The sequence below is a fragment of the Cygnus atratus genome, chromosome 1 (assembly GCF_013377495.2).
Source record: "Cygnus atratus isolate AKBS03 ecotype Queensland, Australia chromosome 1, CAtr_DNAZoo_HiC_assembly, whole genome shotgun sequence".
NCBI lineage: Eukaryota > Metazoa > Chordata > Aves > Anseriformes > Anatidae > Cygnus > Cygnus atratus.
The window spans coordinates 9,740,979-9,754,711 of record NC_066362.1 but is presented as its reverse complement, the minus strand read 5'-3'; the positions used below and the strand labels follow the sequence as shown (position 1 = coordinate 9,754,711).

General features: G+C 40.6%; 1 protein-coding gene across 1 annotated transcript in view; it reads right to left on the bottom strand.

Moving 5' to 3' along the window:
* PCLO (piccolo presynaptic cytomatrix protein) overlaps positions 1-12,452 on the bottom strand; it is a 368,631-nt gene extending 356,179 nt beyond the window's left edge. The window contains exons 1-2 of the mRNA XM_050708091.1: positions 12,136-12,452; positions 5,092-6,340 (exon numbers count right to left, since the gene is read on the bottom strand). Coding sequence (XP_050564048.1) covers positions 5,092-6,340; positions 12,136-12,377 — 1,491 coding nt within the window. The 5' untranslated portion in view covers positions 12,378-12,452. The remainder of the gene's footprint in view (positions 1-5,091; positions 6,341-12,135) is intronic.
* Positions 12,453-13,733: the final 1,281 nt, after the last annotated feature.

The following is a 13,733-nucleotide window of genomic DNA, read 5'->3' as shown; positions in this document are numbered from 1 at the left end:
ATGCTCTACTACAACAGAACAGTGCCCAGACTAAACTGCATGGAATATTTGAAATCAATCATTTGCTTCCTTCACTGTCATGTTATCAACAAAGATTTAATAGAGTAATTTCTATTAATTTTATTACAGGTATAAGCAAATTTTTTCTGGATTCACCACAGGAATTACAGTCATCTTCCTTAAGTAGTATTTTAAATTATTTTATATTCCTTTCCCTAAACATGCTAATAATAATGATAATAACCGAGGAAAATTAATGCCCTTCTGACTGCTTAAATTCTCTTTAGTTACCGAAAACATTTCATGTCCAAGCACTTGCTACTGTTTAGGATACTTGGAGATGTAGCACATTAATAAAAACAATTACAAATACTGAATATCATTATGAGCATCTGAACTAAATTCTGTTATCTGTTAAATACTGCTAAGTTATCAGTGATTGTGATAAGATTGTAAATAAAAATGGATTCAGAAAGAAAGAGCAAAAATCAAGACTTGTACCTAGAGCAACCAATCAGGAAATTTCCCTAGCTCTACTGTTAGAAGAAAAAAATTGACACCATCGCCATTCACCATTCACCGAAGACAAAAAAAAATATTTATATTTTCAGATTGGTTTAAAAAAAATTAAAAAGGTTGGAAGCTTTTCTTTTGAAGCGGGTGGTAAAAGGTCCAGTAAAACATTCTACTTGATCTGAAATTACACACTCCACTTTGGGAGACATAACCCTTTCCCCGTGCTCTCTTTTCCATTGTCTATTAAGTCAACTTTAATGCAGACATGTTATTTCAAAGATAGCCAGAACCAATAAAATTGGTTTTAGAGAGTTCACCTTCCTCCATCCAGCAGATCTTTGGGCAAGTAAACAATTTCTACACCTGTATACACACCTTCATGTTATCTGAAAGTGCAATTTCCAGCAAGGATGTAAGTAAAAAATTACACCTTGGTTCAAAACTAATTTTATATGATCTCTCAAAAGCATGTTGAAACAGCGGGTGAAACACCTACTGAGGTAGGTACATCGCATGAAAAATAATCTTTCTAAAAACCACCTAGAAGACAGGCACCCTGCACACATATGCATCAAGGGTCTCCTGGTGGAGAGCTCCCATACAACCAAGGCTCCAGCATTAATAGCTTTGAAACTCCACTTCATCACCAACTTTACAGATGCACATCATAAATAAGCTATCAAACATATGCATTGATCACTTAGATTTATCTATAATAGCTTGTGCTTTTTTTAATCTAACTTCATTAAAAAAAAAAAAAAAAACACACACATGAACGTGGAACCAAATGGATAGTCCCTCAGACATATACGCCCATTTAAGAAAACCTACTCAAATTCAGATGAACTGAACCAACACAGATACACAGATGAATCTCTTTTGGGTAGTGCTGGCTTCTGACACTCATAGCTGTTGGGAATGTTTTTAGCAAAATATTTAAAAAAAAAAATAGGGAGAGAAAAAAGAAATATCATCATGTGATAATGTAAATACACAGCTGCTACAAGTTTCTGATTTAAGTGAAAGAAAAACAGAACAGAGTACCAGTCAAACCTGTTTGTATTTTTCCCAGTACTTTATGCAACTGTTGCTAGGCACTCATGTGCCAGGGTGATGAGTGAGGTACGAATACCTAGACAGATTAGAGAGACATATGTTACTGAACACGTTATGTATGGTGTGCTTCCTCCCCGGACTGCGGTGCAAAACCAGGACACAGACTATCCCCTTTCTCCAGGGGGACAGGAATGTCAGATGGTTCAGAGAAACAGTTCCAGGGGTCTGACCTTGTGGCAGTGAAGTATCACTTTCTGCTGGTAGTTACACAGTTCTCTCCAGTGAGTAAAAACAGACCCAGTGCATGCACTACTGCATTTTAAATGGAAGTCCAAATGGAAAAGATAATACAAATAAAATAAAAAACCCTGCACTTTCCATAATGGTTTTACAACACATACTATTACTTTTTGAGCCATTCTCTAAAGCCTGCTATATTCCTTCCAGAATCAGCTAGAAATGTAGAATATAGAAATTTAGACAGATCTACACTGGGAAAGATCATAACCACTCTGCTGGTTATGAAGACTGAACTATCCTGTAAGAAACTTGTAAGAAGATGCTAAAGAGGTTTTTAAGAAGGTAGTTCAAACAGCTGTACAGGGGAAAATGTCAGAGAACAAAATTAATATAAATCCTTTTCTAAATAAACGCCTTTAACTCTCCCCACCTCCACTTTGGAGATACTGCTTTCAGATAGGTAACGTGTTTTAACATAATCAATAAAAATACAGGCTATAACAGGCATGGCAAAGGCAACAACACAGGATTACAGAATCATTAAATTTTTCAAAAAGGATAGGAAGAGAAGTCTAACATTAAGAGGTGCAGAAAAAGTCAGTAATTGTATGGGTAATAGAAAGACTTTTGTTCTGTAACAGCTTAGAAGGACTTGAAATAAGAGAAACCAAAAGAAAAAGCTTGCAACATAATCAAGAGAACTGACAGCTAAAACAAAGGCCATGGGTTTTGTGCTAGACAGGAAGGAAAGTGTAAATTATTATGAAGGACTAACTAAAAACTTTTTAATAATTTAAATATTAAAATTAAAGGGAAACTAGAAGGAAAGACTGAGAATAACTCAAGTGGGAACCTTTGCACATGGAGCAAGACAAATTTTCTTATGTGCCAGAACAGGTTCTATTACTTTGCTCCAACTGTTCAGTAATAGTCAGATGTGATTTCATTGCACTTCACTGCAGATCGGAGCAGGACACCCACAATGAAGTTTCAGCAAGACAGCTGGTGGTGCAAAGCTGAGCAAATGAGAAAAGCCTGAGTGGGAGTTAGCAGATTAGAACTAATAGCTGAATAAATTAGATGCCCAATACCTTCATTTACTGAAATGATTTCATCATGAAATAAATGCATATCCTGTGTTTACTTCAATGCGTAATATGAAATTCAAATTTGCTTTTACATATGTATGTAATCAGTTAGTCTTAAATGCAGCTGTATTTATTGTCTTAAAGTCCTGAATTTCACACTTACAGAGTACCCTCTTCAAAAACTAGTTGTTTCACAGAATTTCCAACTACTTTGAGACCTTCTTACATAAACACACTTTCTTTCTCTCTCTTAAAATCCACTTAATTTGAACACAACAAAGTTGTCAACCATTTCCACAGAACATCGGAAGTTTTAAAGGAAGTTGAAATTGGAGCTCTGAGAGACTCCAGGAAATCACTAAGGAAATAGAACTCAGCACTCACAAATAAATGTAAGAGATTCTGGTCTAAAAACACTGTCAGAACTTGAAGGTAAAGTTTTCCTACAGAAGTTCCTCTGACTTTAACAACAATCCATCGCATTACTTGTCCATTATATGTCAATGACTTTTTTTTTCCCACCCTAAGCTATCGAGAATGAAACATTGGAAATATGACAGTAGATCTTCAGATTTTAAATAAGGTATATTTTTTTCCTTGCACAGGCCCTGATAATATAAACTGTGAGAATCTGTTTAGTTGCAGATGCTCCAAAATTTCTGCACAGGGCTGTTTAAGTCAATCCTTTTCCAGTCCTATAGATCCACAAGCATTAATGCCAACTTATCTCAAGCCTGACTTTCCCTAAATTCAAACAAGAGAACACACTGCTAAATGATTCAATGTGTTACCAATACTACTGCAACTGCAAGTCCTTCAGGTTTAACTTTGACAAATTTAACAATAAATCAACAAATAATTGTCAGATGTCTGTCTTTCACCAGGTACCGCCTAAAAATATCACTAATAAACATGTGCAATCTAAAGACCAAAAATCTCCTTAAATCACTACAGTACAAAGCAAACAAGAGCAAATAAGTTGCACAGAGAGGCTGTGGAATCTACGTCCCTGAAGATATTCAGAACTGGACACAGTCCTGAGCAACCTGCTTTAGGTGACCCTGTTTTGAGCAGGAAGTCGGACTACACAACCTCCAGATGCACCTAACAACCTTAGCAATGCTTTGATTCTGCAATTTTATATCTAGGGTTATTTGACAGATTCCAAATAAAGTACCAGTCTATATTTCTTCCTATTGACATCTCTGCTCTGTTCAGCTAAACTCATACCAAAACAAGACAAAAATAAGATTTCGAAATCCCCTTTCTGTCTGCTTTATTACTAGCCAGTCTTTGGTGCCAGGTCTGCTATGCTTGAATTTCTATAAATTGATTAAAGTGTTTTTATTGGAAAAAAGGAAAAAAAAAAAAAAACACCTACATTGCAAATTTAAAATTAGAGTATCAGGATGCATAAGCAGCTCTTCAAGCAATAAGAAGAGACCAGACATTCATATGAACCCTTATTTCCATACAGATCAATTTAAGTACAAATATATGTACAGGCATATATATAAAGCTAATGCAAACATCAGGTTAAGGTAGGTTCATTTGAAGTCCTAATATTACTTTCTATGCCATTTCTATGTTATATAATTACAGTAAGAATGGTGATCAAGGTTAGAAACAGTCCACAGAGATCTCTCTTAGCATCCCACAAGAATGAAATAACCTGAGTATCACCAAGTCAAAACTCATGACTCCGGCTTTCAGCTAATGAATGCTGACACAGTTATGAAGCAAATCCACCCCAAATCCTTTTCTAAAACCCACACTGGAGCTATGAACACTGTCATTTCCATATTTGGTTGTTTACTTAGCTCTTGTAGCAGCATATTTTATGCATTTATAAACGTGATAGCACGTGACCATTGTGGTCTGATTATAAACATGGCAAATGAGTACTTAAAATCAAGGAAAACAGCAAAACACTCACAACAGTGTTCCCCTTTTTATATGAAGAAACAAGAGAACACTTTTGAAGACTGTACAAACAGAGAACCACCACCTTCTTTTTCCCCTAAATCCCCTCTTACTTGCAGGTGTTTTCCTAAATAGTATGATTTGTTTCTCTGAACTTGATAAGGCCTTAAATGATCATGATAGTCCATAGAAACATATCTGATGTTTCAGCATAATGAAGTTAAACTTTTGTCCTCTGGTAACGAACATCAGTTTAAAAGCCACTCACCTCTGTTATGTGAGGATTAGGATTAAATCCACACAGACTGCAGACTACAGTATGACACTGCGTGCATGTATTGTAATTGGCCTTTTCTGGAGTATGCAGCAGCAGTTCAGTGGTAGTGCAAAGAGGACAAAAGGTTTTCTTTGGGGCGGATTCAGCAGGTTGGGTTGCACTGGCTTGCTTTTGCTGTGAGGGTTTTTCAGGCCCTGTTTGCTGGCCTGGTGGTTTTGTAAGTCCTGGCTGTGGTACTGGGGCCTTTGTGGCCCCTGCAGTCTGAGGTGGTGGTTTTGTAGGCCCAGACTGTGGTGGTGCTTGTTTTACAGGCCCGGTCTGCTGCAGAGGTGGCTTCCCAGGTCCAGGCTGTGGTGCTTGTTTTGCAGGTCCCATTTGCTGAGCAGATGGCTTTTCAGGTCCAGGTTGCTGAGAAGGCTGTTTCGGAGGCCCTGCTTGCTGGGAAGACGGCTTGACAGGACCTCCTTGCCTTGCCGGTTGTTGAGATGGCTGTTTTAGAGGTCCCAGCTGCTGTGATGATGGTTTCGCAGGAGGTGGCGCTTGGGATGATGTTCGAGCACTGTCTGGCTGCTGTGGTAACGGCTTTGCTGGGCCCGCTGAAGGTTTTGCAGAAGTTTGTTGCTGAACAGGCTTTGTTGGTTCCGACTGTTGGGGTTGAGATTTTTGTGGTCCTCGTGGCTGGGGTGGTTGTTTCACTTGTTCTAGCTTAGAGTCTGCTGGGTGACCAGGGCCTGGTTTCTGAATTTGCTTTGGCTCCCCAGGTTGCTGCTGCTGAGGCACTGCTTTGGAAGACTCACTTTGCTGAGGGGTAGGTTTGACATGTCCTTGTGGCTGAACTGGCTTTGGAGACTGTTGTTGAGCTGGAAGTTTTGCACTGCCCCTCTGCTCCTCAGGTTTCCCCTGCTCTTTCTGGATAACCTTTTGTTTCCTACCGGCTTCTTCATGGGCTGTATCTGAATCTGATATCAAATCAAAAGGATTGAATTTGTTCACAACTGATGTGACTGCGCTCAATGGATTGGCTTCTGAGAGAAAACTGGGCATCATACTTGGCTTCTGATCTTCTCTAAAATCAGTCCTGGACTTTGATTCCCTTAGACTAATAGAAGAAGGACTCCGTCCAGGTGCCCGTTGTTCTGTCTTCAGCACATCTACTGTTCTGCTTTTACTTAAACCTGGTCCTGGATCTGGAGGCTTACTTGGCTGTCTGGGATGGTGGCTTGTATCAAGCTCAGGATGTCTGCGGAAAAAAAAAAGAAAAAAAAAAGGAAAAAAAAAAAAAGCAATAAAATTAAAATAATGCACAGTATTAGGGAAAAAAAATAACCTGTATCTGTGCCTCTGGAAGTGCTTAGGTAACACTGAAGTTCCTCAGGTGCTTAAGTGTTTGCAAGACCAAGACTTATTACACCGACTGCAAGCGCATGTAAAAAGCATTTAAATTAAAAGTATTGTTCTATAAAGGCTTGTGTAAATATTCACAAAATGACTTACTATTTAGAAAATAATCTAGTACAATAACCATATTTAACCAGATAATTTTCTCTTCAAAAAGCTGAAGAACTCAAAGCTACAACTTCCTGTTATACCTACATCCAAATGACTAACTTTCTACTCTGTCCCTTGAGATACAAACATTTGGAGACAAAGACTGAAAATAACAATTTTTTTGGAAAATGAGCAGATCAAAGAACAACTTACACACACACACACACACTACAAAATGTTTATGCACTTGTATTCTGGCTATTTGCACAAAATTTTGATATATATAGAATTCAATATGCAGCAGGAATTTAAACTCCTGCAAATCCAGGTATATTAGGAAGTATATGGTTTTTTGTTTGTTTGTTTTTGGTGGAAGTATTTACTTCACCACTTAACAAACATAAGAATTTTCAACCAGTTGAAACATGCCAGTTGATAGAATAAGCTTGAAGGGTTTTTTGTTTTTGTTTTTCAAGTAGAACTATCGAGGAGCTTCCTCCCAGCACAACCCCAAAAACTTGCATTGCCCATCAATAAAAACCCTCTCTCCAATAAAATTACATAGAGATGTTTCCTAATTTTCTAACAACAACATTTTGCTTTGTTTTCACATAGGAGAAAAGAAGACTAAAAAAAGTAGGAACTAAAATCTATGTCTTTAAACGTGGCACAGTATCCTACCTGTTGCTATACTCAACTGCAGCTTGAGGAAATCATATTGTATGCAGTGCTATTGCTAAAGGATGTATTAAAATATTCTATTCAGTGCTATCATTGTGATTTTGCTGGAAGATATGGTGTTCTCTTCAGCACAAAAACAGTGTTGCAACTATAAAATTTTCAGTTTTCAGTTTGAGAGATCCAGTTAACTGTGATCTTGTTTTTCCAGACATTACATTTATTTTTGGACATTCAGAGCAAAATAAACAATCATTTCTTCATTTAATTCTATTCCATAAACAGAACTGTGCAATATTTTTTTTTAGTTAAGAGTTTTATCAAAAGCCTATATAATTATATACAGTGCACTGAGCACTGTATTTTGCACTGCTAATATTACAATGGGCTTACTATTATTGCTGATGAATATTTCAAGCTTTTATTGCGTACCTAGTTATACCAATATAAAAGGATAAAGCTAAGCAGTAGCCATTTCTGCAATTATAATTCTCACAACATGTGATTTTCTCTCAATCTTGTATCTGAACTTTTTTGAAAAATTAAAATTTTCCACATGTAATGCTTGTTAAGGACAAACTATTTCCAGCTTTCCATACCTACATTTACTCTCCCCACTCCTTGTAAAATTCTTGGCCTTAAGAGTGAGAAGTTTACAACCTTAATGTGCAACCCAACAAAGGGAGCAGCTGTGTCTCTACTGACACAGTAAATGCTAGTTAACTCATTCATGATAATAATAATTCACAAAATTCCAACAATAATTTAATTCCATCAAGTATTTTACATTTTTGCAATAAAATAAAATAAAATAGTAGTTTCATTAGCAGATAGGTAGGTCTACATGCAGTTCTATTTTTTGCATTTTAGACAAGAACTCTAGGTTTATCTGAAGTATTGCTTGCTAAGTGAAATCATTCCAACTATTGTATCAGTAGCAGTCTGGTCCACTTTCAGCATTCATGTCTGCAAGTGTTGGAATGCTTCAATCAAGCCATGCAAAAAGTGATGGGAAAAAAAAGGTTCAACGGTACTTAACAGTTTTAATAAACTCAGGTCAGGAAATTTGGTACCACAGCCAAACCTTAGGGTGTGAAAATGAAAGAAGAAAATAAAACTATAAAAAATGAGCTTGGACATTAACAGGAATAAATAACTGTCAACTCTTGTTGCAGTGGAGGTTCTCCTTCAGCTTTCACTTTTATCAGAATAATGTGATCCATAAATTTCCACCTGATCCGATGTCAGGACTTAAAATGAGATTACAACCCATGAATATACTGAATAAAAAATCGAAGTGATTCTGCAAGGCCGCTGGTGTACTCTCAAGACTAGATTTGTCTTGCCTTTATACATAGCAATGTTTCTAAGCAATGGAGACTGAGTGTGCTTAAATAGTGGAAGAAAAAGCCTTGAAAAGACAAGCTCCTTGAGAAATGTTACCTCTTTCAAAAGCCAGGATTTAATCTCTTTAGTTTTAGGTAGCTGAAGATTGAAGCCTTCTTTTCTACAGCTATTTTACAGCCAATTGCAGACTGACATCAAATGAATTTAGTTAAACTGGAGAATTAGAAATTCTAAGGGGGAAAAAAAGTGTCTTTATTTGACAAGTGTTTTCGTATTTTTAAACCACAAAAACCAGCATCAATCCAAATTCAACAAACAAAATAATTTAGTCCTCCCTCACCTAATTCCCTTCTTTGCTCTATGTTTCTCCTCACTTTGGCCTTGATTCACAGAACTCATCTTTATTCATTTAAGTGAGTATTATAGCCAAATCAAAGCTTGCCTTGTAATTAAGTAGAAGTTTAACAAAAAGACTGTTAGTCTAGTTATTATAAAATAGTTTTTATAGTTATGGCATTAAAGGCATGTCTTATTACCATTCATCAGTATAAGTAATTTTGAAAAGAACTACAATTACTAAACAATTACAAGATAGATATCTTTGTATCTACAGGCAAGATATGTACAAACTTAAACATAACCCTGGTGGCCTTTTTTTCAACTGACTTCTCCTTTTTTTAAAAAAAAAAAAAAAAAAAAGCGATGGTATTACCAAAAATACAATTTTCTTCTAGAAAGTACACCACAAATGCATTTTAGATACTCGGTAAGGGCTTAGCATTTTTTTTCTAAAAATACATCATTCTTTCTTGCTACTGTATGTTATGAACAATTTAATGAATTGAAAACAAGTAAAAAACCACAGTGATCTACTCAAAATAAAAATGATTGTATTAGATGGCTCATATATTAAGTTTGGTCACCTATTCCTTTCAGGTGATGTGGAATAATTCCTTAGCAAGTGGACATCTGACAAAGTTGCAGGATCATTCAATGCAGCTAGGACAACTAGAACAAGCTTACAAATTAACTGTGCATATTTCAGTTAAAACTCCTAAACATTTTTTTGTTTTGTTTTGTTTTAAGACAGGCAGTTGAAATCGGATGGAATTATTCTATAGGTCCTAAGCATCCTAAACTCTGCCTGGAACCAAGAGAATATAACACTGAAAAATATAATAATAGTAATAATAATTTATTGGGGGCCTGGGGGGGGGGGGAGGGCAGGGATTTAAAATAGAAAATAATGATCAGTCTCTCAGACTGGATAATCACTAATGTTTAAATGCAAGTACAGATGAAAACATTCAGTTAACAAGACATGGAAAAAAACACACACAAGTACTAAGAGACAACCTAACAGGGTCACTGGTATAATGCAAGGCTATATACACTGGAAGCCTGAATATCAGCATTCCTCTTTTGATCACCATTTCAATCATTTAACTTTTGGACTGGCATAGTCAAATCAGAAAAAAAGCTGTTGAAAACAACAGTTGTAGAGCATTGTTTAATAAGGACTTTCCACACAGACTAAAAAAAAAAAAAAAAAGTTTGAAGCTATGCAATCTGAGTCTCAGCAGGCTAGTTCTTTACTTGGGTTAAAGTCTAGAAGAGGCTGATCCTTAATCTTTAGGTGAGTCTTACTCCAAGGGTTTGGGTCAAGTACTTAATAATCATTCCCATCATTGCTGGCAAATTTCAGCAGCAAATAGAGGTATACAAGAGGAGCAAGTAAAGCCAAAAAAACAGAGACAAGTAGTAACCTCATTACATTATGACAGGCACAAAGATATTACGATGGCAATCACTACACACCCACAAGAGAAGCTAGATGATAGGCTATTATACTGACTTGGAGTTAAAAAGGACAATTTTAACAACAACAACAAAAAAAGACAGTAATTCACAAATCTAGACTGCCTTTACTTTAAACAGAGAATGAAAGTATGGTGTGCTAATAAGCTCAAAAGTATTTCTGATAATAGTGCGTTTTTTAGGGAAAAAAAAGTTTATAAATGTAGGAATATTCATATTTTAGCCTGTTCTTTAGTCTTCCTAGGACATTTATCTTTATACTGGAAGATTAGTATGAAACAACAAACTTTGTACCATTGTTCATAAGCTGTTTATACATAATGGAATTCTGAGCTTAGTTTCACAGAACTGATCACCTGAACCGCATGGAATATTATATTCTACATACAGTGTTAATACCTGCTTAACAAATATGCACGATTTGACTTCCAGTTGAAAATAATAATAGTAATAATAAAATAAAACAGACATCTATCTCAGTTATAATACCAATGACTTCCATACTTTACCCAAGGATGAATATGGTCCCACCCTCACTTCTTTTCTAAAATTCACCTATATAATCCCGGTATTATATAAATGAAACATGCATTTATCGGGGGTGAGGTCAATACACAAGAACCGTGTTGAATAGTACAGGAGGCTCCCTTCAGCATCCCCCTTCAAGACAAACAACACACCCAGACCCGGAGACGGAGAGCAACCGAGACGTCAGCCCTGGACTAGGGGAAGGGGAAGGCAGCAGGTTCAGGACCGGGGACAGGGGCAGGGGAAGGCGGAGGGTTTAGGACCAGAGACAGGGACAGGGAAAGGAGGAGGGTTTAGGATCAGGGACAGGGACACGGAGGCCAAACTGCGGGTACCAACCAGGGCAGGCCGGCGCTGGGGAGCGAACCCAGGCGGGCCGGGGACATCGGGCTTGTTGCACTTCGGGCAGTGAATTTACTATGGGGTAGGGAAGAACAGGGGAAGGGAGTGACCTAGTCTTCACAGATGAACGACGAGGTAAAGCCATTACTACACAGAACACTGAATTCCTGTTCTCTCGCCTCTCTTCCCTTCTCAAGAGAAAAAAAAAATCGAGAGGAAAAATAAAGGAAAAAAAAACACTGGAACAGACCTCCTCCTCCATCCATTACTATTTAATGAAGCCAAATGATAGTTGTAGAGGATAAGAACTGGCAGAGTAATGGCTAGCAAATGCATTATGCCCAAAAGCTTTGAAAGATTCAACAAGAATGCCTCTCCCCATACCTCCATAAAGAGATGCTTACAAAATCCATCCGCCCTGGGGAGAGCTTCCCCGGCTACTACCTGAGCAGTGGGGCACTCCAGCCCCATAAAGCGCGCACACACACACAGAGAAAACCGAGATGTTGTCTGCAAATCTCCCCCTCCAAAGGGGCAGAAAGTACCCGTGCTCCGGATCGGTGTGACGGGAGGGAAGGGGAGAGGGCGCAGCCCACTGGAACCGAGGACCGCCGTTATTAGCAGAAAGCCCCGGAGTGGGAAAGAAAAAGCTGGGCTGCGAGCTCCATCCCAGTGCCAGCCACCCCTTTCCCTCCGGCAGGCAGCAAACCGCAACGCCCGCTCCCGATGCAGCGGGCCCGGATCGTATCGCGACTCGCCCCCAGCCCCACCGCGAGGAACCGGGGAGAAAGGGGGAAGGGAGCAGGGGGAAGAAGGGCGATTTTCCGTGCGTGCCTTTGCATGGGAGGCGGCTCCGCGCCGGCGAGGTTCCCTCTGGGCAGCCCCTGCGCCCTTGACATGACAGCGGCGATCTGCCTCCTCTCCTCCTCGCTCAGCTGGCTCAGGTCCGCCTCCACGCCGGCCGGCACCAGGCGCTGCAAAGGGGCCGCGGGGCCACCGCCATCCCCGGCCGCCGCCGCCCCTTCGGGGAAGGCTCCCAGCCCTTCTCCTCCTTCCAGGCTCGCCTCGTTGCCCATGGCCGCTGCTCGCCGCTCTCCTCCTCTCTCCCCAATTCAGGCTCGGACCGGGGATGGGGGGCGGCTGGCCGGCTGACAGAGCCGTTCCCCGGCGGGCGCTCAAAGCCCCGCGGCCGCCACCGCGGCCCCGAGCGGGGGCACCGGCGGCAGCAGCGAGGCCGGGCTCGGTGGCTGCCGCCGCGGCTGCCGGGGAGGAGCGGCGCCGCCAGCCGCCCGCCGCCCCACGCAGCGCATGCTCCGGGCGGCTCCCCACGCACACGCACTCACACTCCTCACACTCACACACACGCGCGCCGCCCCGCCCCGCCGTTAAAGCCAACCCCGCACACGGCACACCGCGGGGATCCGGCCGAAAGCGGCGCGGAGGAAGGGGAAGGTGGGAGGTACAGCTGGAGGATGCCCACCCGAGGTTTCCCTCCCCAGCAGGGCCGGCTAAAGCAGGTTGTTCGGGTTGTTGAGCTTTGAGAGTCTCCATAAATGAAGATTTCACAGCCTCTCGGGGCTCTCACGTTCCAGAATCTGACTGCCCTCGTGATGACTGGTTCCAGTATGCCAGTGGCTTTTTTGCAGGACTGGAGAGCCCCAGGCTGGATACCATACTCCACATGCAGTCTCACGACTGCTGAATAGAGAAGAATCACCTCCTTTATCCTGCTGGCTGCACCTGTGGTGATATAGCCCAGCCCACAGCCACCATTCTGCATCACAAGGACATGCTGCTGCCCACCAGGACTTTTTCTGGAAAGCTGCTGCCTGGCCACTCACCACCCAGCCTCTCCCAGCACATAGGGTTACTGCATCCCAGGTACAGGACTTTGTACTTAGCTTTCTTCAACTTTGTGATGTTCCTGCCAGCCCGTTCATTGCTCCTGCCTGTCAGGATCCCAACAAGCAGCAGCCCTGTGCTTCACCGCTTTACTGTGTATCAACCACTCTCCCCAGCTGGCATCAGCCACAGGCCAGCCAAGGGAGTATTCCATACCTTTGCCCATATCATAAATCATAAATGGAGACATTAGATACTGCTTATCACAGCTAGTAACCTTGCCATCAGTTGGACTAGAAACTGCTAACCACAACCCATTTGAGCCTGACAGTTCAGCCTATTTTTCATCTACTGTACAGGTCTCGCTAATTTGGCTCCAATGATATTATGGGAAATCATACTGAAAGCCTGATAGAGTATCAGTTGCCTGGGGTGAACACATGCTGGCTGTTTCCAATCACATTCTTGTCCTTCATGTGCTTGGATAGGGCTTCCAGGAGGATTTGCTCTGTAACCTTCCCAGGAAGGGAACTAGCCCAATTAGGCTAACTGGCTTGGAGTTCTCTTGTGGATCCCCCTTCTTGCCTTTT